This window comes from Oryctolagus cuniculus, chromosome 20, assembly GCF_964237555.1.
Source record: "Oryctolagus cuniculus chromosome 20, mOryCun1.1, whole genome shotgun sequence".
In the NCBI taxonomy this organism is placed as follows: Eukaryota; Metazoa; Chordata; class Mammalia; order Lagomorpha; family Leporidae; genus Oryctolagus; species Oryctolagus cuniculus.
The window spans coordinates 47301196-47326160 of NC_091451.1; the positions used below are offsets into that span (position 1 = coordinate 47301196).

Consider the following 24965-nt stretch of genomic DNA (forward strand, 5'->3'; position numbering starts at 1 on the left):
TTCATTCCCGGCCTCAGCCCCAGGGAGTGGGCCGAGGGCGCCCTCGCCCGTGTCCACCTCCCCGGCCGCGGGGCCGCGGGGCCGCGGGGCCGCGGGGCCGCGCTGAGACTGCGCCCTGCGCCTGGCTGAGCTGTGCCCCAGCTGGAGCCGAGGCTGCCCCCGCTCCTTGCACACCTCACCTGTGAGGGTTTCCTCAGACCTCAGCAGGCCCCCGGGCCTGCCGTGCACCCAGCCTCACTGGCCTGGGGACAGGTGCAAGCCAGCCCCAGGTTTCTGTTGGCCTGGGCTCCTCAGTTCCCCCGGAGTGCTGTCCCCTGTGCCCCACCCCCAGCCCACTTGAGCGCCCTGTGATACGGGAATCAGCCTGGGGATGAAAATAGAAACCACTTGGACCGTCCTGCAGATAGGTGTGGGGGGGGGGCAGCAGGCAGGGCGGCCCCAGGAAGGCTCAGACCCTGGGGCCCTTTCTCACACCAGGGTTTGGTGGAAGGTCGGGGGTCTCAGCTCCTGCTCAGGGGAGACCCCAGCCCCTCGTCCTCCAGTGCCCATCTGCTCATGTAGGACCCGTGTCCCCCCGGGGCTGGCCAAAGGGCTCCTGAAGACTTGGGTTTGGGCTGTGAGGTGTCGCCAGATCCTGGCCACTAGTCCCGTCCCATGGTGGGTGGAGCCAGCCTGGACACCTCTGCTGGCAGCTGCCCAGCCAACCCAGCCCTGGGGCCCCCGCTTGTGACTTGCCGAGACAACCGCAGGATGTCAGGCGGCTGTGGTGTGGCTGCTATGTGCTGTCCTCACCCAGCTGTGCCCTGTGCCCGCCCTCTGCATACCAGGAGCCAGGCCTGCAGCCCTCTGGCCTCCGGGTCAACCGTGCCCCTTCACACCCGCCTGGGGTAGCCATCAGAGGGCCTTGGCCTGGACTCCAGGACGGCAGCTGGGGGCAGCCGGGAAGGGGCTGGACGTGGCTGTCTCCAGCCCTCTTTTTTTTTTTTTTTTTTTTTTTTTGACAGGCAGAGTGGACAGTGAGAGAGAGAGACAGAGAGACAGGTCTTCCTTTGCCGTTGGTTCACCCTCCAATGGCCGCCGCGGCCGGCGCGCTGCGGCCGGCGCACCGCGCTGATCCGATGGCAGGAGCCAGGAGCCAGGTGCTTTTCCTGGTCTCCCATGGGGTGCAGGGCTCAAGCACCTGGGCCATCCTCCACTGCACTCCCTGGCCACAGCAGAGGGCTGGCCTGGAAGAGGGGCAACCGGGACAGAATCCGGCGCCCCGACCGGGACTAGAACCCGGTGTGCCGGCGCCGCTAGGCGGAGGATTAGCCTATTGAGCCGCGGCGCCGGCCTCCAGCCCTCTGTGCCCTGCCCACTTCCAGGTCATCTGGCCGGTGGCAGGGACTGTGCCTTTGTTGCCTCCCCCATCCCCTCTGCCCAGGCTGGGCCCCTTGGGCCCCTCCCACAGGTGGTTTTCCATAAGGCACCTGTAGCCGGCCAGCTCTGTCCTCACCCTCCTGCAGGTACCACAGGTGGAGTGGAGTGGGTGGGGGAGGGGAGCTGGGAGTTGGCATCAAATGGGGAGCAGTGGGCTCCTGAATCCACCCTGAGCAAGGGGTGGGCAGTGAGTGGCTGGCCACCCTGCCAAGGGACTGGCTGAGGGGCCCCTCCCTTGCCTTTGTTTCCCAAGCCTTTGCTGGCTCCAGTCCACAGGTGCAGGGGGAGCTGGTCGGGCTGGTCAGTCGGGCTGGGGGGGGGGAGCACATGTTTCTGGGCTGCTGTTGCCATGGCAATGGCAGTGGCTGCAGGATGCATGTGCAAGGAGGGGGCCAGGCCAGGGCCACAGAGGACACGCCCTGCACCCGGGATCTGAAGAGGTGGCAGAGACCACTGGGGCCCCAGCCCGCAGCCCAGGCAGATGCAGCAGGGTGTGGCTGGCTGGAGTCCCTGCCCACCGTGGCCATGGCTCCTGGAGTGCCTGCGAGGAGGTGGGAACACCAGACCCCTGCCAGCTCCAGGATGGAAGGCAGGGGGCGGCGAGAAGGACCAGACTGGCCCCTGGTTGAGTTCCCTCACTCGGCGCCCTGGGGGAAGTTGCTTTGCTCCCGGGGCTGGAGGGGCAGGGCTGGGGCGAAGGCTGCCCAGTGAGTCTCCGCCCACGCCCGCTGCCCCAGGAGTCGCCAGAGCCGGCTCTCCCCGGACGCCCCCACTGTGGGCATGCTTGCGCAGCCACACCAGCGCGCTGGACGCCCCGGCCCGGGTGTCCGGGTGTCGAGGCGCGGACCGCCCAGCCTGGAATCCGACTCGGCCGTTGCTATGGAAACCGAGCAACAAAGGGAAGCGGGCCGCGCGGCGCGGCGGGGTTGGGGGTGGGGTCTCACCGGCGCCAGGGCCCCCTCCCCGCGACGGAGCGCGGCCCGGTCGCCGAGGGCCGGCCGGGGGCCCCAGGCCCGCTTGCTAGATTCGGGAGCCAGGATCAAGGCCTGCGCCCCCGGCCCAGGACCTCGGGACGGACCCGGCCGGCAGCCCCGACGTTGCCATGGAAACACCCGGGGCCGGCGCCTGCAGACGCCCCCTCGGACGCCAGGGACGCGGGGTGCCAGGAAGGGCCCGGCGCCCTCGCTCCTGCCGCGGCAGGTGCGCCCCCAGCCTCGCGGGGCGCCCCCGGCAGGCGGCGGGCTGCTGAGGCCCCGCCCCGGCCGCCGAGCCAATGGACGGCTGGCGGCGGGGCGGGCGGAGGCGCGGGCGCGGCCGCAGGCGGCGGCGCGGAGACGGCGCGGGCGGAGGGCGCGGGCCGACTGGGCGCACCGACAATGGCTTCCAAGTGCCCCAAGTGCGACAAGACCGTGTACTTCGGTGAGTGCGGGGGTCCAGTACCGGCGGGGCCGCGCCCGCAGCGCTCTGCGACCAGCCCGGGGCCGCGCAGCCCCGCGCCACCCGCGGTTCGCTCGGGTGCGCCTGGCCCAGCCCCGGGATGAGCGGCACGAGGGTGGGGCCGCGGCGACGCGGGGGCTGCCACGCCGGGACCGCGAGGCGACCGCTTGGGATGGGGGCGTGGGTCCTCGGGGCGAGCCCAGGGCTTGCGAGCGCGCGGGCCTCGCGGGCCATCGCGGTCCCAGTTGCGCGCGGGGCGGGGTCGGGCGGGGCCGCACGCTCTGGAGCCTCCAGCGCGCTCGGGTTGGTCTAGGCCCTGCCCCCTGGACCCTGGGCCCGCCGTCCCTTCGAGGGGCTGCATGGCTCCGAGCAATGACTCCCCGGCCCCCGGCCTCCACTCTGACCTCTGCCTGAGCCGCCGGGCTGGGTCCGGGCTCTGAGTCAGTCCCAGCGGGGGCGACCTTGGCTTCGCGCGTGTCCCAACCCGCTGTCGTGCTTGGCGCCGGACCTCCCGGAGTTTACACGGCTGTGGGCTGTGGGTGCCGTACAGGTGGGGAGACACACCCGTCTCCACGAGCTTTAGAGGCGCCCAGGACCCCAGCCTCCTCAAGGTCAGAAGGGCCAGACTGGAGGCCTGCGGTGCCCCTGGGTAGGGAGCCCCCTCCCCCCAGGTGCTGGGCGCTCACTCTCCTTCCCTGCGGCCCTGCGCCTCCTGGCCCACCCTCTCAGCCGCTTTGCCCACTGAGCCCCAGTGCCTGCACAGAGGGTGAGATGGAGGACTGGGAGGGCCGGGCCGGGAGCAGTGGCCGTGTCCAGGATGTGAGGGAGGCGGCTGCACAGAGCCCGAGGAGGAGCAGCAGGAGGGGGTGGGGGTGGCGGGGAGGAGGCTCCCTGTTGTTCCCCCGACCGGATTTGCCCTGGTGCTTCTGGTGTGGCTGGGAGCCGAGGGGCTTCCGGCCACCTTCTCTGGAGCCTGACCGAGACTCAGTCCCTGCCCCAGAGAAGAGGGCTGTCCTCTGCAGGGCCCTCCTGCTGCCCCGCTGCCCATGGCTTTGCCCAGGCCAGGCCAGCTGGGGGCTCTCTGGGGCCTCGGCCAGCAGTGCTGCCCACAACCCGGAAAAGTGCCCTGCCTGCTGGGCGTCCGCTCACTCTCCCGAAAAACAAAGGCTTCTGTCAGCCCTGCTGGCTTCTTTCCTGCCCGGGGGGCATGGGGTGGGAGGCGGGGGTTGGAGTCCTGCCGGCCCCCCAAGCACATCGCACCCCTGCGGCTCATACCTGGCAGAGCCTGGCCAGGGCATCCCAGAGTGACCGAGAGCCTCAGCTCTGCGACCCCTCCCTCCCAGGTCTAGAGACCCAATCAACAGTGTTCCCAACCCGCGCCTGGCGCGTGTGGCCATCGACCCACTGTGGTTCTCAGGGTCAGCTCCCTGCCCCCACGTGGCCCACGTCCCAGGGCTGCCCCGAGCTACAGTGCTGACGGAGGACCAAGCTCCCGCCTGTCCTGGCTGGGACACAGCAGGGGCCTGGTGGCCCGGGTCCCCGCCCTGTCCCTGACGGCCCAGCTGGTGCTGCCCTGGTTGGGTGGTTGCCAGGGGGACCCCACTCCTGTCTTGTGGTCCCTGTGGGGTGTGCTGGGGCCTCTCTGAGACCTGGAAGAGCTGTTTGTCCTGGGCCCATCCTGGCAACCTGAGAGCCCCTCGGCCCCAGCCCCGCCCAGCCCTGTCCCTGGTCCCCAGCCCAGCCCGGTCCCCAGCCCAGCCCAGCCTAGCCCTGTCCCCTGTCCCCAGCCCAGCCCGGTCCCCAGCCCAGCCCTGTCCCCTGTCCCCAGCCCAGCCCGGTCCCCTGTCCCCAGCCCAGCCCCAGCCCAGCCCGGTCCCCAGCTCAGCCCCCCTCCCCTCCCCTCCCCTCCCCTCCCCTCCCCTCCCCTCCCCTCCCCTCCCCTTCCCTTCCCTTCCCTTCCCTTCCCTTCCCTTCCCTTCCCTTCGGAACTCGGCTGTGCTCCAGCCCCTCTTCCTGCCTCTTTCTGCTCCACCCTTTTCCTGCCTTGCTCCTGCAGGGGGTGGGTGGGAGGTCCTGGCTTCCGCCCGCTGGGAGGTGGCCCAGCAGCCCTGCCCGACTGGGAGGTGGGGGTGCTCACCCTGGCCCTCAACAGCTGGTCTCAAGCTTTTGCCGCCAAAGTAGCAGCTTGGGACCAGGACGCTAAATATAGACCAGTGGGGTCGAGCAAGGGCGCCCCAGGGCCAGCCCGGCTCTCACAGGGGTTGTAGGAGGCTCAGTGGCTGCGCGGGTGAGGGGCAGGTGTGTGTGTGGGGCACGTGTGCAGGGCACAGCCAGGTGTGCATTCCTGCAGAGGGGATGCCAGGTGGAAGGTGGAGAGAAGCTCCCAGGAGGGTGTGTGTGTTCGGGGAGGGGCTCGTGCTGCAGGGGTGGTGCGGGAGAGCAGAGGGAGCCGGCCCCGACGTGCCCCCGCCCGCAGCTGAGAAGGTGAGCTCCCTGGGCAAGGACTGGCACAAGTTCTGTCTCAAGTGCGAGCGCTGCAACAAGACGCTGACGCCAGGCGGCCACGCCGAGGTGAGCCCGGGCCTGGGCCTGGGCGGGCGGGCGGCCGGGGGCGGCGCCACCGTGGCCCTGCGCTCACCCGCGCTCCCCCACAGCACGACGGGAAGCCCTTCTGCCACAAGCCCTGCTACGCCACGTTGTTCGGGCCCAAAGGTGAGGCCCCTGCCCCGGCCCCCTGCGCCCTCGGCCCACTCACACCCCTCCCCGGAAGCCCTCGCAGCCTTTGAAGCCCCGGCCCCCACGCTGAGAGCCGGGTGCGGGATGAGGCCGCACGCGGCCACCCACACACCTGCCACCCGCAGGCGTGAACATCGGCGGTGCCGGCTCCTACATCTACGAGAAGCCCCCGGCCGAGGGGCCTGCAGTCACCGGCCCCATCGAGGTCCCCGCCGCTCGACCTGAAGAGCGGAAGGCGAGTGGCCCCCCCAAGGGGCCCAGCAAAGGTGCGCCGGGCTCGGGGAGGGCCGGGCTCAGGGCGGCCGGGGCGCAGCCCAGGGCGGGCCCCCGCTGACCCCACGTCCGCCCCCAGCCTCCAGCGTCACCACCTTCACCGGGGAGCCCAACGTGTGCCCTCGCTGCAACAAGCGAGTGTATTTCGGTGAGTGCCGCCCCGCCCACCCCCGCGCCGCCGCTCCGGGGCGCGCGCGGTAAGCCCACTCCCTCCTGCGCAGCCGAGAAGGTGACGTCGCTGGGCAAGGATTGGCACCGGCCATGCCTGCGCTGCGAGCGCTGTGGGAAGACGCTGACGCCGGGCGGGCACGCGGAGGTGTGCGGGATGCGGGGCCCGGGCTGCAAGGGCGGCGGGGGCTGCCCCCTGGTGGCTGGAGCGGAGGCTCGCAGCGCGCCTGCGGAACCGCGCCCGCGCTGGGCACTTCGGGGCCGCGCGGGAGAGGGGCGGGCCCGCGCGGAGGCTCCCTGGCACGGGCAGGGCGCAGCTTCGGGGAGGCGGGCGCTCAGCAGCCTGTCCCCTCCTGCAGCACGATGGCCAGCCCTACTGCCACAAGCCCTGCTATGGAATACTCTTCGGACCCAAGGGTGAGTGTGGCCTGCAGTCCCGGCCTGGAGGGTGTGGTGCGCCACGGCACAGCGGTTTCCCCCTTGGCACCACAGCCTCTTTCCACAGGAGTGAACACCGGAGCAGTGGGCAGCTACATCTACGACGCCCCTGAAGGTCAAGTGCAGCCCTAGGCACCAGCCAGCCTCAGGAGCAGGGCCCCTCGGCCTCGATCCCTGCTGGGCCCTGCCTGGCCCAGCGTCCGCCTGCCAGCTGGTGGGCGCTGGAGCAGGAGGGAGCCACCCCCTGCCTGCCCTTGTCCCCGTGGGTCCCCGGAGGCTCTCTCTCTCCTGCCACCTCCTCCCATGTTATTTATGCCCCCCCATGCTTCACAGCACCCCTCACAAGCACCCCCCACCCTCACGTGGGCCACACCCAGCCGTGCAGACCTGTGCTGTCAATAAAGTGTGGGAGGACAGCAGGGCCTGTGTGTGTGTGTGTGTGTGTGTGTGGCAGGGGTGGAGGCGGGGGCACCCTGTTCCCAAGGTGAGGGCGGAGGGGCATCCAGAGTGGGTTCCCATGGGCGGGGGAGGAGCTTGGGCCACGTGGGACAGTGGTGCCAGCCCTGGGACCAGGTGAGGGGCTGGGCCCAGCCAGAGACCAAAAGTTGTGGGCGGGCCTGGACAGCGGGGGGTTGGGGTGGGGTGCAGGTGACAGAGGAGCCTGTGCAGAGGCCGGGGAGCTGGTGAGGAGGGACGAGGTGGGCTGGGTCACCCGAGACAGTTTGGAGGGGCTGGTGCAGTCCCCAGGGGGGTGGGCAGCTTTGGTGGGGGAGCCTGCCTCTCATGGGTGGGGCAGGCCCAGGCACAGAAGGAGGGGGTCAGCCCAAGAGTGAGGGCAGGGGGCTTCAGCTCCTCCCTGCCCAGGTGCCCTAGCTGCTGGGTTTGCAGTGCTGAGGGTCATCCCTGGCTTCCCCAAGTGGCGCCTGGGCAGCCCCCTCCTCACTCTGCCTCTCCACCTGCCCTACCTGTGATGTCCACTAGAGGGCAACCTTGATCTTCCACTGGGAGCTGGGCTGGACCTTCTTCCCTCTGCCCTTGGCCCCGTAGGGACCCCCAGCCTGAGCTCATGCTCCCACCCCCAGATGCTGGCCCCTCCTACAGCAAGGGGCACCCAAGCCTGCTCACCCCTCACCCCAGTGCTGCAAGGCACTGTCACACCTCCAGGGCCTCCACACAAGTTCCTCCCTGGCCAACCCTGCCCGCCCCCCTCCCCCCCGGCCTGCACAGACAGGTCTGGACGCTGGGCCTAGTGTCCTGTGAGCAGCCATCCATGTCCTTGGTTGGGGGGCGGGGGCGCCGCGGGGCTGGTTCTAGCATCTCCAGTGGCACCACCGCCCTCCTGGCAAAGTCGGAGCCAGGCAGCCTGGCCAGCTCCCCGAGGCTGGAATGTGCCAGAATGTGGGCCTGTGGCAGGAGCAGGGGGGCTGCAGCAGGTTCAGGCAGGTGGGGGCTCCGCTGGGCTCCCCTCCTCGTCCCCTCCCGCCTGGCCCAGGCTTCCGGGTGGGGGTTCGTTTTGGTGAGCACCCCGGGTCTCCACCCTCAGCGATGGCTGCCTGTGTGGCCTGGGATGCTGTCTGCCCCGGGGGTGGGAGGCTGCTGAAGCACAGCCGGGCCCCTCCCTCGGGAGCCTCCAGTGGAAACTATGTCTCCAGGACAGGCAGTGGGCACTGCGCCCTCCCCTCCCCTCCTCCCCAAAGCCTGCGTGGCCAGGGCCAGGGCAGGCGCACATTTGTGTGCGAGGAGGGAGGGCGGGGGTCTCCGAGGGCTGAGAAGCTTCGGCCAGGCTGGGACAGCAGAGCCCCACCCCAGCCTGGCCCATTTCCTGCTGGGGGTGGCTGACGTGTTGCCATGTTTGTTTCTAAGGGTTGTCATGGAAACCGGGGCGGGTGCCGCTACTGTTTGTCTCTGGGCGTTGCTGGGCAGCCTTGGTGGGGGTGGCCCGATGCCGACACACTGCCAGGCTCCCTTGGCACCAGCTCCAGGAGGGCCCCCTCCCTGTTCCTGCCAGGTGCTTCCTCGGTGCCCACAGCCCTGCTTGGAGAGGAGCAGGAGCAGGTGCACCCCTCCTGGAGGCTGCACCCTCACCCAGGCAACCCAGGCCTGGCTCCCAAATGTCATCGGCCCCCCACTCCCCTTTCAGAGACTTTGGGAGCCAAGTTGGGGAGCACAGCCGACCTCTCCCCACCGGGTCAGCCTCCGCAATCCGGTCCCTCACTTCCTGCCACCTCTGTGGGGTTGGCTCCCTTCCCCGAGTCCCAGGCTCCAGCCTATGCCCAGCTTCCTCCGGGCCAGCGACCCCAGCCTCAGCACCGCCTGCCCCAGACTCCCCCAGCTCTGCTCCCCCTTCCGACCCCACCCGGCTCAGGCCCCCCCCCCCCCCCCCCCGTCCTCTAGCGCCTGTGGGTGGCCTGGTGGGTCGGTGTCAAGAGACTGCCTCGGGCTCCTGGGGGCTGGCGTGGGACCAGGACACCAGGTACGAGCTGCACTTCTCCCGAGGGCCCGGCTGGCGCCGGGCTGGGCTCAGAGCCGCAGACAGCGAGGCCGCACCGGCTGGGCAGGTGAAGCCGGAAGTCAAGGCAGTTGTGGCTGGGCTTGGCTCCAGGAGACAGACTGGGCACCAGGCCCTAGGCAGGGAGCGTACCCTGCTGGGGACGAGGCTGGCAGAGGGAGCCCCGTCCCTCCGCACCGCGCTGACTGCTGTGGTGCCTCTCCCCTGGGCCTGCAGGTGAGGCCTGGAAGGCCAGACCCCTCCCCTCCCTGTCCCCAGCCTCCCCCCACCCTGGGGTCCGGCCTCAGCCAGTCCAGACGGGGTCCCAGGAGGCAGAGCTGCTGAAAATAGGCTCTGGGAACTTGTGCTCAGCTGAGGGGAGGGGTGGGGAGGGTGGACCCTGGGGAGCCCGAGTCGCAGGCCAGGCCTCAGCCCGTTTTCCATTGCAGAGGGCATGGGGCTGGAGCAGCCGGGGCGGGGCGCAGGGGCGGGCAGCTTCCACCCCTGCATACTGATGGGGCGGGGCCCCACGGCGCCAGGTGCAGCGCTTCCCTGTGGGGCCGGGTCAGCAGGCACTTCGAGGCCATCCCCGCTGTCTGTGGATGTCCCGGAGCCGCATCCCAAGGGGAGGAGCGGGGGGCGGAGGAACCCGAGGCACCCGGTCGGTCTGGGCCCCCAAGGTGTCCCTATGCATCCTGGTGCAGTGCAAGGCCCTGGAGTGGCTTCCGGGGGGCTCTGTGTCCTCTGCCCCCCAACTCCCACTTCTGTGACACATCCCAGCTGCCCCGGCAGAGTGGGAGGGGGACGAGGAAGGCCCAGTGCTGCTGGCCCAGGAGGTGGCCACGGGGCCTGCCTGGCTGAGCTCAGAGGGCGTGGGGCTGGGCAGGGCGGCCCGGACAGGGGCCTGGTGGAGGAAGGGGGCTGTAGCCACCCCCGAGGTGGGGGTTCCAGTGTTGGGAGGGTTCCAGGGATTGTCTCCGTGAGTCTGTGTATTTGTTGATGCGTGTCTCTGTGTGTAGATATGTCTGTCTTTGTAAGTCTGTCTCCGTGTGACTCCGTGTGAACCAACAAACAGGGCACAGCCCAGGGCCCTTGGCCCCACTCGGCACCCCCCCCCCCATGACCATGGCAACGGGAATAACAGCAGGGAAGGCAAGGAGGGAGTCATCACCCCCGTTTTCAAGGGGGGGCTCCCCCTGGGCAGGGCAGAGTGTGGGGGAAGGGGCAGGATAAGGGTGAGGGCATTGCTCCCTCTGGCCCCAGCCCAGGTCCCCGTGGTGAGCGGCTATCATGTGTGGTTGGGTGGAGACAGGAACGGATATCTGTCTTAGAGACTACGCACGTGCCCACACCCACACAGGCACGCCTGGAGGCAGCCAGACACACGGGTGTGTCCAGGTGTCTGTCCCCGGAGCCCCTGGCGCACAGCGTCCTGGCAGGGTGTGTGGAGTGGAGGCGGCCAGGCGGCTCCTCAAGGCTGCCCTGGGCCTTGCTGGCCTCTGCCCCTGCCCTGCTGGTCTCTGCCTCGCCTGGGAGCCAGGACCTTGGCTGAAGGGCGGGCGGCTGGCCTTACTGCAGCCAGTCCAGGTGGCCCCTTTGTGCCAGGTAGGGAAGGCAGGTGGGCAGCGCTGTGCGTGGGCCTCAGGCCGGCCAGGCGGGGACAGAGCCCAGACGGGGTGGGTGGCTCCAGTGGGCCCCGTGGAACATCTTTCTGCAGAGCTGAGGACTCCAGGCGCTGTCAGGGAGGGGGCACTCTGCCCTGGACACGGGCGGGGCCCTGAGAGCTCCCCTCTCTCCAGGCAGGGTCTGGGGACTGCAGGCACATGGCCCCAGATCAGGCCTGGAGGCTGATGGGGGGCTTTGGGAAGGTAAGCCAGGGCTGGGTGCCTGGAGGGCCCCTGGGGCAGCCGAGGAGGGGCGTTCCCTGGACAGGCCCAGAAGTGACGTTGTTTGCTCCAAATGGGTGTGTCCAGGGCAGATGAGGACACTGGTAAGGGGGCGGCAGCCGTCCTAGAAGCAGGACGGGAGGCCCCCCCGGGGGGCGCTGTGATGTGAGAGGGTCTCAGAGAGGGGGTGCTAGTTGACCACCGCCCTGGGGAATGCACCAGGCCTGCGGGGTGGGGGGAGAGGGGAGAAGGGGCCCTGGGCAAGGGCTCAGCTCCAGCAGGCCAGGACAGAGGCGCAGCCCCAGGCCGGTGGTCAGCCGGTCAGCCCTTGAGGGTGCAGAGGGCGGGCCGTCTCTGCCTGGCACGGGGTGGGTCAGCCTCACCTCACCTGGGTGAACTCTTCCCCCACGGCTCATCCTCCTCCTCCCCCCAGGCCCAGAGTCCGCCCTTCTGAACTCCCCCGCCCCGGGATATTCCCGCTGCGGCCCGACGGGCTTCCCCACGGAGGGGGGCGGGGCCCCGCGGGACCTGGGGCGGGGCGGGCCTTCCGTAAAACGCTCCCGACCCTCTTGGTTGGGAGGGGGGCAGAGTCAGAGCGTGCGCAGAATTTTCACATTTCTGAAGTGACCTGTCCAGCCTCTGGCAGGTACGGGATGGGGCTGGGGTGGCTTCCTGCTCCGAGACGGCCGGCGCGGCCCCCGGTCCCTGGACGCGCCGGAGCAGCCCCGCCCTCCGGGCTCTGCGCTCGGCCCCGCGCCGTCACCCCGGGGGCGGGCGGGGACCACATGACCTTTTCTCGGCCCGTCTGCCTGGATCCGAAGTCCCCGGGGTCCAAGTCCCCGGCTCGGGGGCGGGGCGCGGGGGGCGGGTCTCCAGGGGGCGGGGTCCCGGGCCCCTGAAAGGCGCGGACCCGGCGGGACGCACCCAGTCTTGCGCCCACAGTTCGCTCCCGCCGCCGCAGCCGCCGCCATGCCCAAGTGCCCGAAGTGCGACAAGGAGGTGTACTTCGGTAAGCGCCCGGGGCGAGGAGGACCGTGGGCACCCCGCAGGAGTGTGGCGCGGTGCCCTCCGCCGCCGCCGTCTCTGCTGTCTGGCTCCCGCCTCTTCTCGGGCGCGCAATGGGCAGGAGCGTGGGGCTGGGCCCGCCCGGAGCAGAGCAGAGACCGACGCCCGGGGCGCGGTCCGGGTCCAGGGCGCGCCGGCCGTGCAGGAAACGGAAAGTCCCCGCTGCTCCGGGGAGCGCGACCTCCCCTTGCTCCTGCTGGACTGTGGCCGGGGAAGGGGCTGGACTGCCGGCCGAGAGCTCCGGCCGGAGCTCAGGGGCTCCCCTGCTTCTCTGCAGCCGAGCGGGTGACCTCCCTGGGCAAGGACTGGCACCGACCCTGCCTCAAGTGTGAGAAGTGTGGGAAGACGCTGACTTCCGGGGGCCACGCCGAGGTAGGTGGGTCGGGGAGGGCGCGCGGCAGGAGTGGGGCTCTGCCCTCACCGCGCGGCTCTCTTCCTGTAGCATGAAGGCAAGCCCTACTGCAACCACCCCTGCTACTCAGCCATGTTCGGACCCAAAGGTAGGCCCCCCCATGCCTGCACGGCCACCCCAGCGGCCTGCTGCCCCGCGACCCTGCGCCCGCCCTGGCCCTGAGCTGACCGCTGCCCTGTGTCCCCGCACCTGCCCTGCGGCTGAACTGACTGCTCCCCCGTCCCTGCAGGCTTTGGGCGCGGCGGAGCCGAGAGCCACACTTTCAAGTGACCCCAGGTACAGCCCTGCAGCCTGCCCTGGAGCGGGGTCAGGTGGTGGAACCCTGCTCACTTCCCCTTGTCTGTCTGCACAGGTGGTGGAGGCCCCTTCGCCATCGCCCACTGGGCCACACCCCCAGATGCCCAGGGCTCCCGCGTAGCCCCCTATGCACTCAATAAACCTGAGCACTTGGGAAGACCGTGTGTGTGCTTGTGCGCCGAGGCATCGACACCCCAGGGCCTGCCAGGGCACCCGCTCGCCCTCCTGGGGCCGCCAGGTGCAGGCCCCTCAGCCATCCGCAGACCCACAGAGGCATCCTCCGGCCCCGGCCGGCCACAGGGTCAGCAGGAACTTGCCAGGGGCGGATGGGCGGTCAGAGGGTGAATCAGCCGCGGCTTCTGGGCCCCTCGGAGGAGCGGCTGCCTCCCGCCCTCTCCCCACTTCCTGCCGCCCCACCCTTGTCCCCACCCCCAGGCCAGCCTTTCTGCAGAGGCTGTGGCTCCGCCACCGCCCGGAGGCCTTTAGCGCATCTCCTTCCCGGGGACGGGGACGCCTCAGGAGGCCTTTAGCCCGTCTCCTTCCACGGCGCGGCACTGCGCACTGCAGACCCGCCGCGCGGCAGTACTGCGGGGTTGGTTGGACACCGTCCTCATGGGAGCGGGAGCTGCCCAGGGGGCTCCCTATCTTCATGGCCCTCACGACATCCCAGGGGTCTCAGCCCAGAGGTCTCAGCCTGGACTCTGGTGGGTGGGCTGCAGGCCCGAGCTGGAGGAGGACGCGGGGTCCTGTGCGGGCAGTGCGTGGGATCAGGGGTCTGCGGGAGTCACGTGTTTGGGGCAGAGGGCAGGCAGGTGCCCTGGTGAGATCTGGGTTTCCCGCTGGACAGCACGGGGTCCCCAGCCCACGCCCGTGTGGCTCGCAACCTGGACTCGGAGTGACCCGTGGGGGGCTGGGCGGGGGCGCGTCCCAGCCGGAGGCAGCGCAGGGAGGGCCGCATCTGTGTCCCCAAGGCCGCAGGGTGCGATGCGGGCTGCTAGTGGGAGGGGCCCAGAAAGACACCGCCTTGCGCTGCGGACGCGGGAGAAAAACAAAAACGGCAGACAGGCAGTCAGGAGACCCAAGGCCCGGCCAGGGGCGTGGGTGGCGGCCAGGCCGGAGGTCCCGAGTGCTTCGCACCGCCTCCCGCCCCTCGTCCCCCCCCCCCGCGCCGCACCGCGGAAGGGCGTCGGTCCGCGCCCCGCCCCGTGTCTGCCCTGCGGCGGCGCCCAGGCCACCCCATGCAGGAATCCAAGTGGGGCCTTCGCTCTCGGGCCCAGGGCGACCTGTCCGCGGCCACATGCCGGCGTGGGGTGCAGCCTTCCGGGAGCCGCGGGCCGCCCCGTCTGCGGAGTTCGCGCCCTGCGTGGAGCCGCCGCGACGCCAGGGGGCGCCCTCGAGCAGTGGCGAGGGGGCCGCGGAGTGGCGTTCGGTGGGCGGGGACTGGGCGAAGCGGGCGTCGGGCTTCGCCGCGATTGGTCCGCGAGGGCGGGCTCTTTGGAGCAGGCAGAGCGACGGCCCCGCCCAGAGCCCGGAATGACCTACTCATAGGTCAGACTACGTAGCGCTCAAACGCCAGGGGACGGCTCATTGGGCCAGGGCCGCGGGGGCGGGTCCCAGCTGGCGCGGCGATTGGTTGCCAGCCTCAGCCCGCGACAGTGGCGGGCCCTCTGAGGCACCAGGTCCTGGCTGCATGGGGAGGCGGCGGCGCCGGCTGGCCGGGGCGGCCGGGGTCGGGGCGGGAGCCCTGCCCGAGGCCATCGCCGCGCTGAGTCAGTCGCTGCCCGCTGGACCCAGCCCCGAGGTCTTCCGCCGCGCCAAGTTCGACCGTCCGGAAGCCGTGAGAATGGCGAGGCGGGCGGCCGGGCCAGGCGGGGCCAGGGCTGGCGCAGGAGCACTTGGCTCCGCTCACCGCTCGCCCTTCGCTTTCTGCAGGCCTCCGCGCTCTGGCGGCTTCTTTTCCACGTGCTCTCGCCGCTCGGCGCGGTCGGTGCCTCGGCCTCACTCGGTCCAGGTAAACCCCACCCTCCGTCCAAGCGCCGCCCCACAAGTAGCGTGGCTCCGCCCTCGGCGAGCCCGCCCCGGCGAGCCCCTCCCTCCCGCAGAGCCCCGCCCACCCCCGGCGAGCCCCGCCCTCCCACAGAGCCCCGCCCCGGAGAGCCCGCCCTCCCGCAGAGCCCCGCCCACCCCGCTGTGCTCAGCCAGCCCTTGGCGCGCGGGCCACACCTCCTAAGGGGTCTGCTGCGACCCCGGCAGCCCCTGGGCACCTCATCCTGGCGCGCGTCCCTGATTGTCAGAGCGTGTCGTGCGGGGGTTTCTTGGAGGCCTGAGTGATGTGGGAGCCCCCTGAGCTGGTGACCTTCGGCAGAGGCGCGCGCTCGCTGGGTGAAGTCAGCACTCAGCTCCCAGGGCTATCAGAGGCCGGCGCTGGCACGACTTCCCGAGGACGGCTCCCAGGGCAGCCGGGAGCTGCTGCTGGCCCTGTCCTGGCTCCTGGCCCGTGGACCCCTCCTCGAGCGGCTGCTGGCCCAAACTCGCGTGCGGCTGGGTGACGAGGTGCCTGCGCTGGAGGTGGGTGTGGCGCGAGCGTGAGCCCCGCCCAGTCCCGCTGTGTCCACGGTCTCAGGGCCAGGCTCTGCACTTCCGTGCCCCCCGCAGTGTGAGTCCCTGGCCTGGCCTGGCCCGGGCGTGGAAGCAGAGGGCCCCGTGGACGTGCGCCGTGTGCAGTGGCTGCTGGGGAAGCTGCGGTTGCGGTGGCGAGGCCTGGCCTCCGGGCAGCGGGAGCACAGTGCCCTCCTGAGCAAGGTAGGCCCGCGGGCCAGCTCCGTGTGGCCGTGGCCTGAGGCTGGTGGGGCCCAGGACTTCACAGAGCTGGGCAGTGGGGAGCAGGTGTCCAGGAGGCAGGCTGGAAGCGGGGTGTCAGCGAGCCCATGGGGTCTTTGGTTTTGAAGATTTATTTATCTGAAAGGCAGAGTTAGCGAGAGAGGTCTTGCTCTGCTGGTTCACTCCCCAGATGGCCACCACGGCTGGAGCTGGGTCAGGTGGAAGCCAGGAGCCAGGAGCTTCTTCCGGGTCTTCTTGTGCACAGGTCCAAGTCCCTGGGCCATCTCCCACTGCTTTCCAGGCCATAGCAGGGAGCTGGGTCGGAAGTAGGGCAGCCAGGACTTGAACCCGTGCCCACAGGTGGCGGCTTTACCTGCTACGCCACAGCGCCGGCCCCTGGGCTCGGCCTTTATAAAGAGTTATTGACTTGTTTGAACGGCAGAGCAACAGAGAGCGAGTGATCGAGCGAGGAGATTTTCCATCTCCGGCTCACTCCTGGACGAGGCCAGGTGAATCCAGGTGGGTGCAGGAACCTGCATGGGAACAGAGGAGCCGGGACCCAAAGCGGCGCTTCACTGTGGGTGGGGGTGACCCGCTGGCCACAGCCCCTGCCCCCGGGCTGCCGCCTCCTACCCAGAAGTCACTCGCGTGGAGTGGGCACCCCTCCCCCACCGCAGCCCCGGGGGGGTCGCTGATGGGGGTGACAGACTCCTCTGGGTGCAGCTGCAGGGGCACTGGTGCCCAGGGGTGTGCCTGGTGTCCCGTGAGGGCTGCCGGGCACTGTGCCCTGCTCCTGGCCTTGGCTGCAGCCGCTCCACCTCGCAGAGCCTGCCCCCTGTTAACCTGTGCTTCACCTCTCTGGGGTCCCCTTGCCTCCAGGTGCTCTGCTGCCCCCAGGGCTCCCTGCCCCCAGGGCTGTGCTTCCCCTGAGGCCTGTGAGGGCCTTGGAGACTGGCGCTCCCTGAGCCCAGGGCGAAGCACTGTGCCCGGCCGTGCCCTGGCACTCCCCGGGGAGCTGTGGGGTGGGTTGCAGGCGCCCTCTCCAGGCCTGGCCAGCACCAGTGAAGCGGTGGGCCCTCTGGACCCTGTCCCCTCCCCTGGGGGTGATGGGGTCTCCGAAGGCTGGGGTGGGGCCACCCCCTCAGGCTGGTGTTTGCACCGGCTGTTTCAGATCCACAGGTATACCTACGGCTGCCATGGCAACCACAGCCTCGGCCACCTGTCTGTCACGGAAACAGAGGCGCTCAGAGACCCAGAGAACGGCCGGCAGGTGTGCGCTGGCTGGGGGCAGCAGGGCGGCCAGGGAGGACGAGCGTGGCAGTCGGGCTTCGAGCTGTGGGTGTCCCTGTGGCTGCCACACTCGCCAATGCCACCCACATTCCTGTCTGTGTCACGCTCGCTGATGTCACTCATGTCCCTGTGTCTCTGCCACTCGCCAGTGTCACTCATGTCCCTGTGTCTCTACCACATTCGATGTCACTCATGTCCCTGTGTCTGCCACACTCGCCGATGTCACCCATGCCCCTGTGTCTCTGTCACACTCGCTGTCATTGCTGCCGTGGGCCATGCAGGTGTCCATGGGCCCCTCCAGCCCCGTGGACCTCCTGTGCTTGTAGGGTGCAGAGCAGAGGCTGTGCACAGGCGGGGTGTGAGGTGTGGAGGGCCCTGGTGTGGGTGCACAGGCGGGGTGTGAGGTGTGGAGGGCCCTGGTGTGGGTGCACAGACTGGGTGTGAGGTGGGAGTGAGCCGTGTGGAGGGCCCTGGTGTGGGTGCACAGGCGGGGTGTGAGGTGTGGAGGGCCCGGGTGTGGGTGCACAGGCGGGGTGTGAGGTGGGAGTGAGCCGTGTGGAGGGCCCTGGTGTGAGTGCACAGGCGGGGTGAGGTGTGGAGGGCCCGGGTGTGGGTGCACAGGCGGGGTGAGGTGTGGAGGGCCCGGGTGTGGGCAGGGACGGCCACGTCACCCAGCGCCTCTCGTCTGGAAGGAAGGTCGGTGTGCTGTGCAGAGCCACAGGGACGTGCTAACCAGGGGAGGGGCTGTGGGCGTGGCTGCTGGTGGCCGGGGGCCGGGCACCAAGTGCTGCTGCGGGCACGCTGTGTCTGCTGGGCCAGCAGCATGGGCCACGTGGCAGCTCCCAGTCCCCACTCCCATCTTCCCACAGCCCCTGGGTGCCGTCCTATCAGCGGGGGATGGGGGGGTGTTCTGGACCTAGCCCCCAACCCGCGGGACTCACAGCAGGGGTAGCGTGGGGGGCCTTAGGCGGGCCTAGAGGGGAGGCCCAGCTCTGGCCGGCTGGTTGGGTGGGGCCAGCTCACTGCAGGAAGGACCCTGGGGCCCCCAGGGAGACTGCTTGGCTGGCCGCCGGCCAGCTAGCCTGGTGTGCAGCAGCGGGGGCTGGAGGGGCGCATGGGCGAGACCCTGGGGCCGTCCTGTCTGTGCTGGGCCCTGTGTGAGGTCTCGCCCGGCCGTGTCTCTTGGCAGCTGCTGCAGGCGCTGGAGAGGGAGAATGCGCGCCTGGAGGCGGCCGTGCGGTGGCGGGCGTGCGAGCTGGTCTACTGGCAGTGGATGGTGAGGAAGCCCCGCCCCCCCGGGGACCCACCCCTCAGTGATGCCCATGGGGGCACCTCTGAGGAGGCCGTGGGCTTGTCAGGGTCAGTGGCCTCTGCACCTGCTGGGTGACTGGCCTTGGGGGCCACCTCTGTCCCCTGGGCTCTGGGTCCTCGTCCCTGCTGGCTGCCCCGCGAGTACACGGTCACGAGGGTCTCTCTGCAGGACACCGTCCTGGGCGCCTGCCCCCCGGAGGTCCCCGCCGCAGCCTCACAGCCCACGTCTCTGCCCAGGATCCCTGAGCACAGGGCCGGCGAGTTGGAGCTGGTGGCACGGGAGCTGCAGGGCCTGCAGGAGGCGCTGCGGGAGGCAGCGGAGCCCAGGCGCGCGGCCTGGGAGGCCAGGGTGAGCCCCTTCTGGGTGGGGTTGGAGCGCTTGGCCTGTGCCCTTATTTTTTGTTTTTATTTGAGAGGTGTAGAGACAGAGAGACAGGTGGAGTCTGAAAGGGCACTCCCATCCGCGGGGTCGCTCCCTAAATGCTGGCCGTGACCCCTGGCCGTGACCTGAGTGGGGAGCTTGGCACCCGGTCTCCCACTGGGGCGGCAGGGTTGTGACCACTGGGGCCATCGCCGCCGCCGCCCAGGTAGCAGGGAGCTGGAGCCAGGAGTGGAGCCGGACCCTACCCCGGCGCTTCGCTGGCATCTTAGTCACCAGGCTAAGCAGCTGCGGTGGGAGTCCCTGCCGCCCCCGTGGTGCCTGACCCGGTGTGGGGTCTGAGCTCCTGCAGCGGGTCCTCCAGTGCTGTCTGTGGGCCCGGCCGGGCCATGTCTTTGCCGCTGGTGGTCACTCCTCCCCCTCGGCTGTGGCCTGCTGGAGCCAGGCCGCTGCTCACAGCCCATAGCGAGTTGGGGCTTAGCAGGTGGTCCTGGGGAGACCTGAGGCCAGAGGTTGGGGACCCTGTCCCTGTTGGGATCCAGGGGTCCTGGGGACCGGCTACTGCTGGCTTAGGGTGGAGCAGAGCCTGGGATGGGGGCCTTTAGCGCCGGCCCACAGTCCATTTGCTGTCCTCCAGGTGGGAGGTGAGGCCTGAGTCCTCGCAGGGGAGCCGTGGGGCTGCAGGGTGGCCGGGTCCAGTTGCTGGGGCCAGGGGAGTGTTGGGCCTGCGGCCAGCCGGGGTCTGCTGAGGCCGGCGTCCTGTTGCAGGTCGGCGGCCAGGGCCAGGGGCCGCGGGGGAGCTTCTCTCGGCGGGCTGTGCAGGAGGCCGTGCAGCAGCAACTTGCGGCCCTGCAGCGGTCCTGGGAGCAAGACCCTGGCCCTGCCCGGCCCCTTGGGCCCCACCGGCTGGTGAGAAGCAGAGACGGGACAGCAGCAGGTCAGGGCCTGCAGGCAGCAGAGGTCATCGGGATGCTGAGGAGCCAGGAGGCCTGCCTGGAAGCGGTGCTGCACCAACTCCAGGGCCAGTGTCGGCAGGAGCTGGCCAGGCTGGCAGGAGCCCTGCCTGCCCTTGTCTGGATCCCACCGCCTGGACGCTGAGGGCCTGCAGTCCTGGCCGCCTCGTGTGGGCGTCAGGAGCAGAGACGGGGCAGCAGCTGTCCTGAGTGGCCAGCAGCACCCTGGAGGGCATGGGCTGGGCTCCAGGAGTGGGTGGAGACTTGCCTGGGGTCTGAGCACTGAGGGTCTGTGGGAGGGACTTGGAAATAAATGGTGGGGGCCTCCCTGTGCAGGAGGCCCCGGCCCCTGCTGCCCCCCTTCTCAGGTTCTCTGTCTGGGGGTCGGGGCGAGAGCCGAGTGCAGGCCCTGGGAGGCAGCCCCGGGGCGGTGCTGGCCGAGGCCGGCAGGGTGCAGGGAGCTCCTGCAGCATAGGGCGTATTGGGCCCTCAGCACCCTGCACAGGCCTCCCCTGGGGGGGACAGTCTGGACAACCCATCTCACCGCACACCTGGGACATTGATGGGCCTGGTGTGCGGGTGCACTGGGGCGGGGGTGCGGGCAGGCGGCTGTGTGGGTGCACTGGGGTGGGAGTGCAGGTGGGTGCACTGGGGTGGGGGCAGGTGGCTGTGTGGGTGCACTGGGGCGGGGGTGCGGGCAGGCGGCTGTGTGGGTGCACTGGGGCGGGGGTGCAGGTGGGTGCACTGGGGTGGGGGCAGGTGGCTGTGTGGGTGCAACTGGGGCAGGGGTGCGTGGCTTTGTGGGTGCACGGGGGCAGGGGCTGGCGGCTGTGTGGGTGCACTGGGGTGGGGGCGGCTGTGTGGGTGCACTGTGGCGGGTGGGCGGCTGTGTTCTTCCTGGGTGGTGCCTGTGGACAGAGGAGCTTTGTTCCAGAGGCTGCCTGGTGAGCCCAGTGCAGCTGTGACAAAGGCTGCTCTGTCTGGGGATACAGCCTTTGGGCACCGCAGACCCTCTGGGAACACGTCTTGTAGGCTCGGCGGCCGCCTATGCCCCCTGGAGTATGGGCTTGGGTTTCAGCCTCCTTCCCTGGGGTGGACGCGTGGTACAGCCCGGGTTCTGGCTGTCTGTCCCTGGGCACAGGTCTCAGGAGCACCGGGTCGCAGGGGCTGGGGGGGGGGGGCGGCCTGTGCCACACTCCCTGCCCTGGAGCCCTGCCCCCAGCTCTCCTTGCCCCTTCTGCCCGTGGGCTCCAGCTCTGCTCCACGCCCTGGACACAGCCTTGGGCCTGACATGCAGCACCTGCCTTGCCTTTGAGCCCCCGCCTGCCGTAGCTGGCACACCTGGCCCTGAGAACCTGTTTACAGAGTCCCAGTGCTGCTCCAGCCTGCGGCCTGCACAGGGGCACGCGTGTGCATGTGTGTGCGTGTGTGTGCGTGTGTGTGTGTGTGCCTGCTCCTGCGGGACCTGGGCTGCTGCAGCCCCAGGGCGTGACCTCAGTGTTCCGCGCCAGTCTGGGCCCCAGGGAAGCCCCACGTCCAGGCCTACGGGGCTTCTCTCCCAGGCTGCCCTGGACCTTGCCCAGGGCCTCCATCTCAGAGTCCGCCATCGTCACAGTCGCCCCCACTGCCCAGCCCCTGGAACCTCCTGTCTCGGGTCACAGCACCTTGGTCCCTTCCTGCCATCTGGCACAGCTGGTTCCAGGGCCCCACACGGGTCAGGCTGGATGCCCACAGGCGCCAGGTGCCAGGCCCAGCCGTGGGCAGTGGGGGCGGACACCCCTGGAGGAGGGCGCAGCGTCCCACGTGTGTTCCCACAGAGATGCGGAGCAGACGCCCGAGCCGGGAGCTGCAGGGGACCAGGTGCACTGACCGCAGACGAAGCTCAGAGGACTCGGTCCCCTCCAAACTGGGCACTTCAAGTTTTTGTTTCTTTACTTTTGTTTTTAAAGATTTATTTATTTGTTTGAAAGGCAGAGTTACAGAGAGGCAGAGAGAGAGGTCTTCCATCAGCTTGTTCACTCCCAAGTTGGCCGCAATGCTGGAGCTGTGTCAATCCGAAGCCAGGAGCTTCTAGGTCTGCCACATGGGTGCAGGGGCCGAGGACTTGGGCCATCTTCCACTGCTTTCCCAGGCCACAGCAGAGAGCCGGATCGGAAGTGGAGCAGCCGGGACTAGAACCGGCGTCCCTATGGGATGCTGGCGCTGCAGGTGGCGGCTTTACCTGCCATACCACAGCGCTGGCACTTTGGTTTTAAAGCAACAGTAAGTGAAAACAAAGGTTAACGCAGATTATTTGACATCTGATGGTCACTTCTTGGTCTCCACAGTCCCCTCCCAGCAGGTTAGGATCGACTTCACGTGGTGGGGGCCGGCCTTGGCTCTGGGCAGGCTCTGTGGACGGCCGGCTGACCAGGACCAGGGCCTTGGAGGCCTCCTGCAGCTGCGTCTCCCCACAGATGCCCAGCCAGCGGCCACTGTGCCCCACTGGTGTCCAGCTGTGGTTGTAGTTTTTTGGTTTGTTTTTAATATGAAAGGAAGAACGAGGGAGCCCCCCTACCCACTGGCTCGCTCCCCAGTAACCAACGGGTGGGACTGACCCGGGGAGGAAGCTGGGAGCCAGGAGTTCCACCCAGGTCCCCCATGGTGGCTGGGGCCCTAGTACAGGAGTCCTGAAGGCCGCCCTCCAGGGCAGATGTTGTGGGCAGGGAGCTGGAAGTGGGAGTGGAGCGTGGCGTTGAACCAGGCCCTCTGACGGGGGACATGGTGTCCAGCCGTGTCGTCATCACCAGGCCTGCCCCAGGAGCTGTGTTTTTAAGTGGACTTTTGGAGAAACTTGGTTGGTGGGGCACCGTGGGCTGTGGATAACTCACAGGGAGCTTCTGCCCAGGTCCACGGCCCCGTCCACCTGTGTGCTCCTGAGCAGCTGTGGCCAGCCTGGGGTTCATGGCCCCGCCTTTGTGCGTCAGTCCCAGCCCCTCTGCGGCCCCTGTCCTGCCCTGGCCACACTTGACCTGTTCCTTTGCCTTCCATGAGAGGGTCCACGGGGGCTGGTGGAGGGGCAGCCCCTGTCCTGGCAGGTGGCTGTGGGAGGCCAGAGTGGCCCAGAGGGGGCAGCAGCAGCGGAGGAAGCTGATGCCTGGTGTGGTGCTGCTTCCACGACCCCAACCGCCTGGAGTGGGGCGGGGCTGGCTGGGGAGCGGCAGGGCCTGGGGGTGCAGCCTGGAGTCCCGGGAGGAGGGAGGGGGGGAGGCCTTCGGGGACCAGCACTGTGCCTGTCACCCCAGAGACGGGAGGGACTGGGGGCCTTGCCTGACTGCAGGAAAGGTCAGAAAACACCCAGGAGTGCTGGTCAGGGACCCCAGGGCCTCTTCCTGGAGGGCACTGACCTGGGCAGGATCAGGCCCCGGGGGTCACAGGTTTGGGCTCAAGAGAGGACTGTTGCTGGCATCTAGGGAGTGAACCAGTGGGTGGAAGAACTCTGTGTCTCTTCCTTTCAAACAAATACAATTTATTTTTTTAAAGATTTATTTTATTTATTTGAAAGACAGTTACAAAGAGAGGTAGAGACAGAGAGGTCCTCCATCCACTGGTTCACTCCCCAGATGGCCGATCTGAAGCCAGGAGCCAGGAGCTTCTGGGTCTCCCATGCAGGTGCAGGGGCCCAAGCACTTGGGCCATCTACTGCTCTCCCAGGCCATAGCAGAGAGCTGGGTGGGAAGCGGAGCAGCTGGGACTCGAACTGGCATCCATATGGGATGCTAAACGCCAGGGCTTTAACCCGCTGCGCCACAGTGCCGGCCCCTCAAACAAATACAATTTAAAAACATGAATTGTTTATTTCTGTGGGCGCCAGTTTGAGTCCCGGCTGCTCCACTTCCAATCCGGCTCTCTGCAGTGGCCTGGGAAACCAGTAGAAGATGGTCCAAGTCCTTGGGCCCCTGCATCCATGCTGGAGACCCAGAGGAAGCTCCTGGCTCCTGGCTTCGGACCGGCACAGCTCCGGTTGTTGCAGCCAATTGGAGAGTAAACCAGTGGATGGAAGGCCTCTCTCTGTCTCTCTCTGCCTCTCCTTCTCTCTCTGTGTAGCTCTGACTTTAAAATAAATAAATAAATCTTAAAAAAAAAAAAAAAGGCAGAGTTACAGAGAGAGCGCGAGCTTCCATCTGCGGGTTCACCTCCCCCCCAATCCATGGCCACAACGGCCGGGGCTGGGCCAGGGGCTTCTTGCAGGTTTCCCGTGGGTGCAGGGCCGACCCGCGAGCCCTTGCAGGTCTCCCGTGGGTGCAGGGCCGGCCCGCGAGCCGTCGGCTGCCTTCCCAGTGCTTTAGCAGGGAGCTGGGTCAGAAGTGCAGCAGCTGCTGGCGGGAGGCTGCACTGTCTTGTTTCCTTTTTTCTTTTTTAAGATTTATATACTTATTTCAAAGAGTTATATCTAGAGAGAGATCTCCCTCTGCGGGCTCACTCCCCAGATGGGCACAACTGCAGGCCCAGGCCCAGGGTCCAGCCTGGAGCCTGGAACCCTGGGCGCAGGGGCCCTAGCACTGGGCCGTCTTCCTCGGCTTTCCCAGGCCATCAGCAGGAAGCTGGGTTGGGATGGGAACAGCTGGGACTCCGGCTGGCACCAGCACCCATGTGGGATGCTGGCGTCACAGGCAGCCTCCCTCCCCACCATGCTGCAGCGCCGGCCCCGAACAGAGGCTTGGTTTTCCGGTTAAGCAGCCTCGTATTTTTATGGTTACTGTCTCTCTGTGTCTCATTAAACACCCCTTCCAACACAAGGTACTAGAGACCTGTGGTCCCACAGCACACGCGAGGGTTGGGGTCCTCCAGCTTTGCCCTTTGAGACGTGTTTCCACGCACGCGTTATCCGTGGTCCCCACAGCACGCGGGAGGGCCAGGTCCTCTGGCTTTGTCCTTTGAGACGCATTTCCACCCACGTGTTATTCGTGGTCCCCACAGCACGTGGGAGGGCCAGGGTCCTCTGGCTTTGTCCTTTGAGAGACGCGTTCCCACCGGTGCAGCACAGGCCGCTCTCTTGTGGTCGGCCGGGAGCCACCGGGCTTTCTTTTTTTTTTTTTTTTTTATTTTTTTTTTATTTTTTGACAGGCAGAGTGGACAGTGAGAGAGAGAGACAGAGAGAAAGGTCTTCCTTTGCCGTTGGTTCACCCTCCAATGGCCGCCGCGGCCGGCGCGCTGCGGCCGGCGCACCGCGCTGATCCGATGGCAGGAGCCAGGAGCCAGGTGCTTTTCCTGGTCTCCCATGGGGTGCAGGGCCCAAGCACCTGGGCCATCCTCCACTGCACTCCCTGGACACAGCAGAGGGCTGGCCTGGAAGAGGGGCAACCGGGACAGAATCCGGCGCCCCGACCGGGACTAGAACCCGGTGTGCCGGCGCCGCTAGGCGGAGGATTAGCCTAGTGAGCCGCGGCGCCGGCCACCGGGCTTTCTTCCCACGGGCGTCCGGAGCATCTGTGGAGTGGGCTGCTCCGCTGCAGGGCGGCTTTGCCCACGGACAGCGCATTCCCAGCAGCACACCTTTGCCTTCTGGTCCCGCTCCTCCACGGGCTGTGACCTGCCCCCGTCCTCCTAGAAA

At 68.5% G+C, this 24965-nt stretch overlaps 3 protein-coding genes across 9 annotated transcripts; all 3 read left to right on the forward strand.

Annotated features, from left to right (window-relative positions):
- Nucleotides 1-1929: 1929 nt before the first annotated feature.
- On the forward strand, nt 1930-6890 carry CRIP2 (cysteine rich protein 2). 3 transcript variants are annotated; one of them, XM_051828182.1, is made up of 9 exons: nt 1930-1970; nt 2157-2838; nt 5266-5427; nt 5511-5568; nt 5718-5858; nt 5945-6013; nt 6087-6181; nt 6393-6450; nt 6539-6890. In XM_051828182.1, the coding sequence occupies exons 1-9, from the start codon at nt 1945-1947 to the stop codon at nt 6601-6603; spliced, it is 1356 nt and encodes a 451-aa protein (XP_051684142.1). In that variant the 5' UTR covers nt 1930-1944; the 3' UTR covers nt 6604-6890. The 3 variants fall into 3 exon arrangements, with proteins under 3 accessions (XP_051684142.1, XP_051684144.1, XP_069921570.1); XM_051828184.1 differs by lacking the exon at nt 1930-1970 and having other exon boundaries at nt 2705-2838; nt 5333-5427; XM_070065469.1 differs by lacking the exons at nt 1930-1970; nt 6087-6181 and having other exon boundaries at nt 2705-2838; nt 5333-5427.
- A 4578-nt stretch (nt 6891-11468) lies between these two features.
- CRIP1 (cysteine rich protein 1) lies at nt 11469-12776 on the forward strand. 2 transcript variants are annotated; one of them, XM_070065472.1, is made up of 5 exons: nt 11469-11854; nt 12188-12282; nt 12353-12410; nt 12552-12598; nt 12675-12776. In XM_070065472.1, exons 1-4 carry the CDS (start codon nt 11815-11817, stop codon nt 12590-12592), a joined length of 234 nt encoding a protein of 77 aa, XP_069921573.1. In that variant the 5' UTR covers nt 11469-11814; the 3' UTR covers nt 12593-12598; nt 12675-12776. The 2 variants fall into 2 exon arrangements, with proteins under 2 accessions (XP_069921573.1, XP_051684150.1); XM_051828190.2 differs by having other exon boundaries at nt 11594-11854; nt 12552-12776.
- Nucleotides 12777-13817: 1041 nt separating this feature from the next.
- Nucleotides 13818-19729, forward strand: TEDC1 (tubulin epsilon and delta complex 1). 4 transcript variants are annotated; one of them, XM_051828187.2, is made up of 9 exons: nt 13818-14456; nt 14552-14630; nt 14985-15187; nt 15275-15421; nt 15882-15958; nt 16611-16709; nt 17919-18005; nt 18210-18389; nt 19188-19729. In XM_051828187.2, exons 1-9 carry the CDS (start codon nt 14310-14312, stop codon nt 19330-19332), a joined length of 1164 nt encoding a protein of 387 aa, XP_051684147.2. In that variant the 5' UTR covers nt 13818-14309; the 3' UTR covers nt 19333-19729. The 4 variants fall into 4 exon arrangements, with proteins under 4 accessions (XP_051684147.2, XP_051684148.2, XP_051684146.2 ...); XM_051828185.2 differs by lacking the exon at nt 15882-15958 and having other exon boundaries at nt 13833-14456; XM_051828188.2 differs by lacking the exons at nt 15275-15421; nt 15882-15958 and having other exon boundaries at nt 13819-14456.
- The last annotated feature ends 5236 nt before the right edge of the window (nt 19730-24965 follow it).

What these genes read in the sequence shown, in the direction of transcription:
- CRIP2 (XM_051828182.1), top strand. Translation starts at nt 1,945, where the DNA reads ATGGCTCCTGGAGTGCCTGCGAGGAG. An exon ending in CGCCAGGCGGCCACGCCGAG is followed by an intron (nt 5,428 to 5,510) that starts GTGAGCCCGGGC and finishes GCTCCCCCACAG; the next exon opens with CACGACGGGAAGCCCTTCTG. An exon ending in CAACAAGCGAGTGTATTTCG is followed by an intron (nt 6,014 to 6,086) that starts GTGAGTGCCGCC and finishes CCTCCTGCGCAG; the next exon opens with CCGAGAAGGTGACGTCGCTG.
- CRIP1 (XM_070065472.1), top strand. Translation starts at nt 11,815, where the DNA reads ATGCCCAAGTGCCCGAAGTGCGACAAGGAGGTGTACTTCG. An exon ending in CGACAAGGAGGTGTACTTCG is followed by an intron (nt 11,855 to 12,187) that starts GTAAGCGCCCGG and finishes GCTTCTCTGCAG; the next exon opens with CCGAGCGGGTGACCTCCCTG. An exon ending in AGCCATGTTCGGACCCAAAG is followed by an intron (nt 12,411 to 12,551) that starts GTAGGCCCCCCC and finishes CCGTCCCTGCAG; the next exon opens with GCTTTGGGCGCGGCGGAGCC.
- TEDC1 (XM_051828185.2), top strand. Translation starts at nt 14,310, where the DNA reads ATGGGGAGGCGGCGGCGCCGGCTGGCCGGGGCGGCCGGGGTCGGGGCG. An exon ending in ACAGTGCCCTCCTGAGCAAG is followed by an intron (nt 15,422 to 16,610) that starts GTAGGCCCGCGG and finishes CGGCTGTTTCAG; the next exon opens with ATCCACAGGTATACCTACGG. An exon ending in TGGTCTACTGGCAGTGGATG is followed by an intron (nt 18,006 to 18,209) that starts GTGAGGAAGCCC and finishes GTCTCTCTGCAG; the next exon opens with GACACCGTCCTGGGCGCCTG.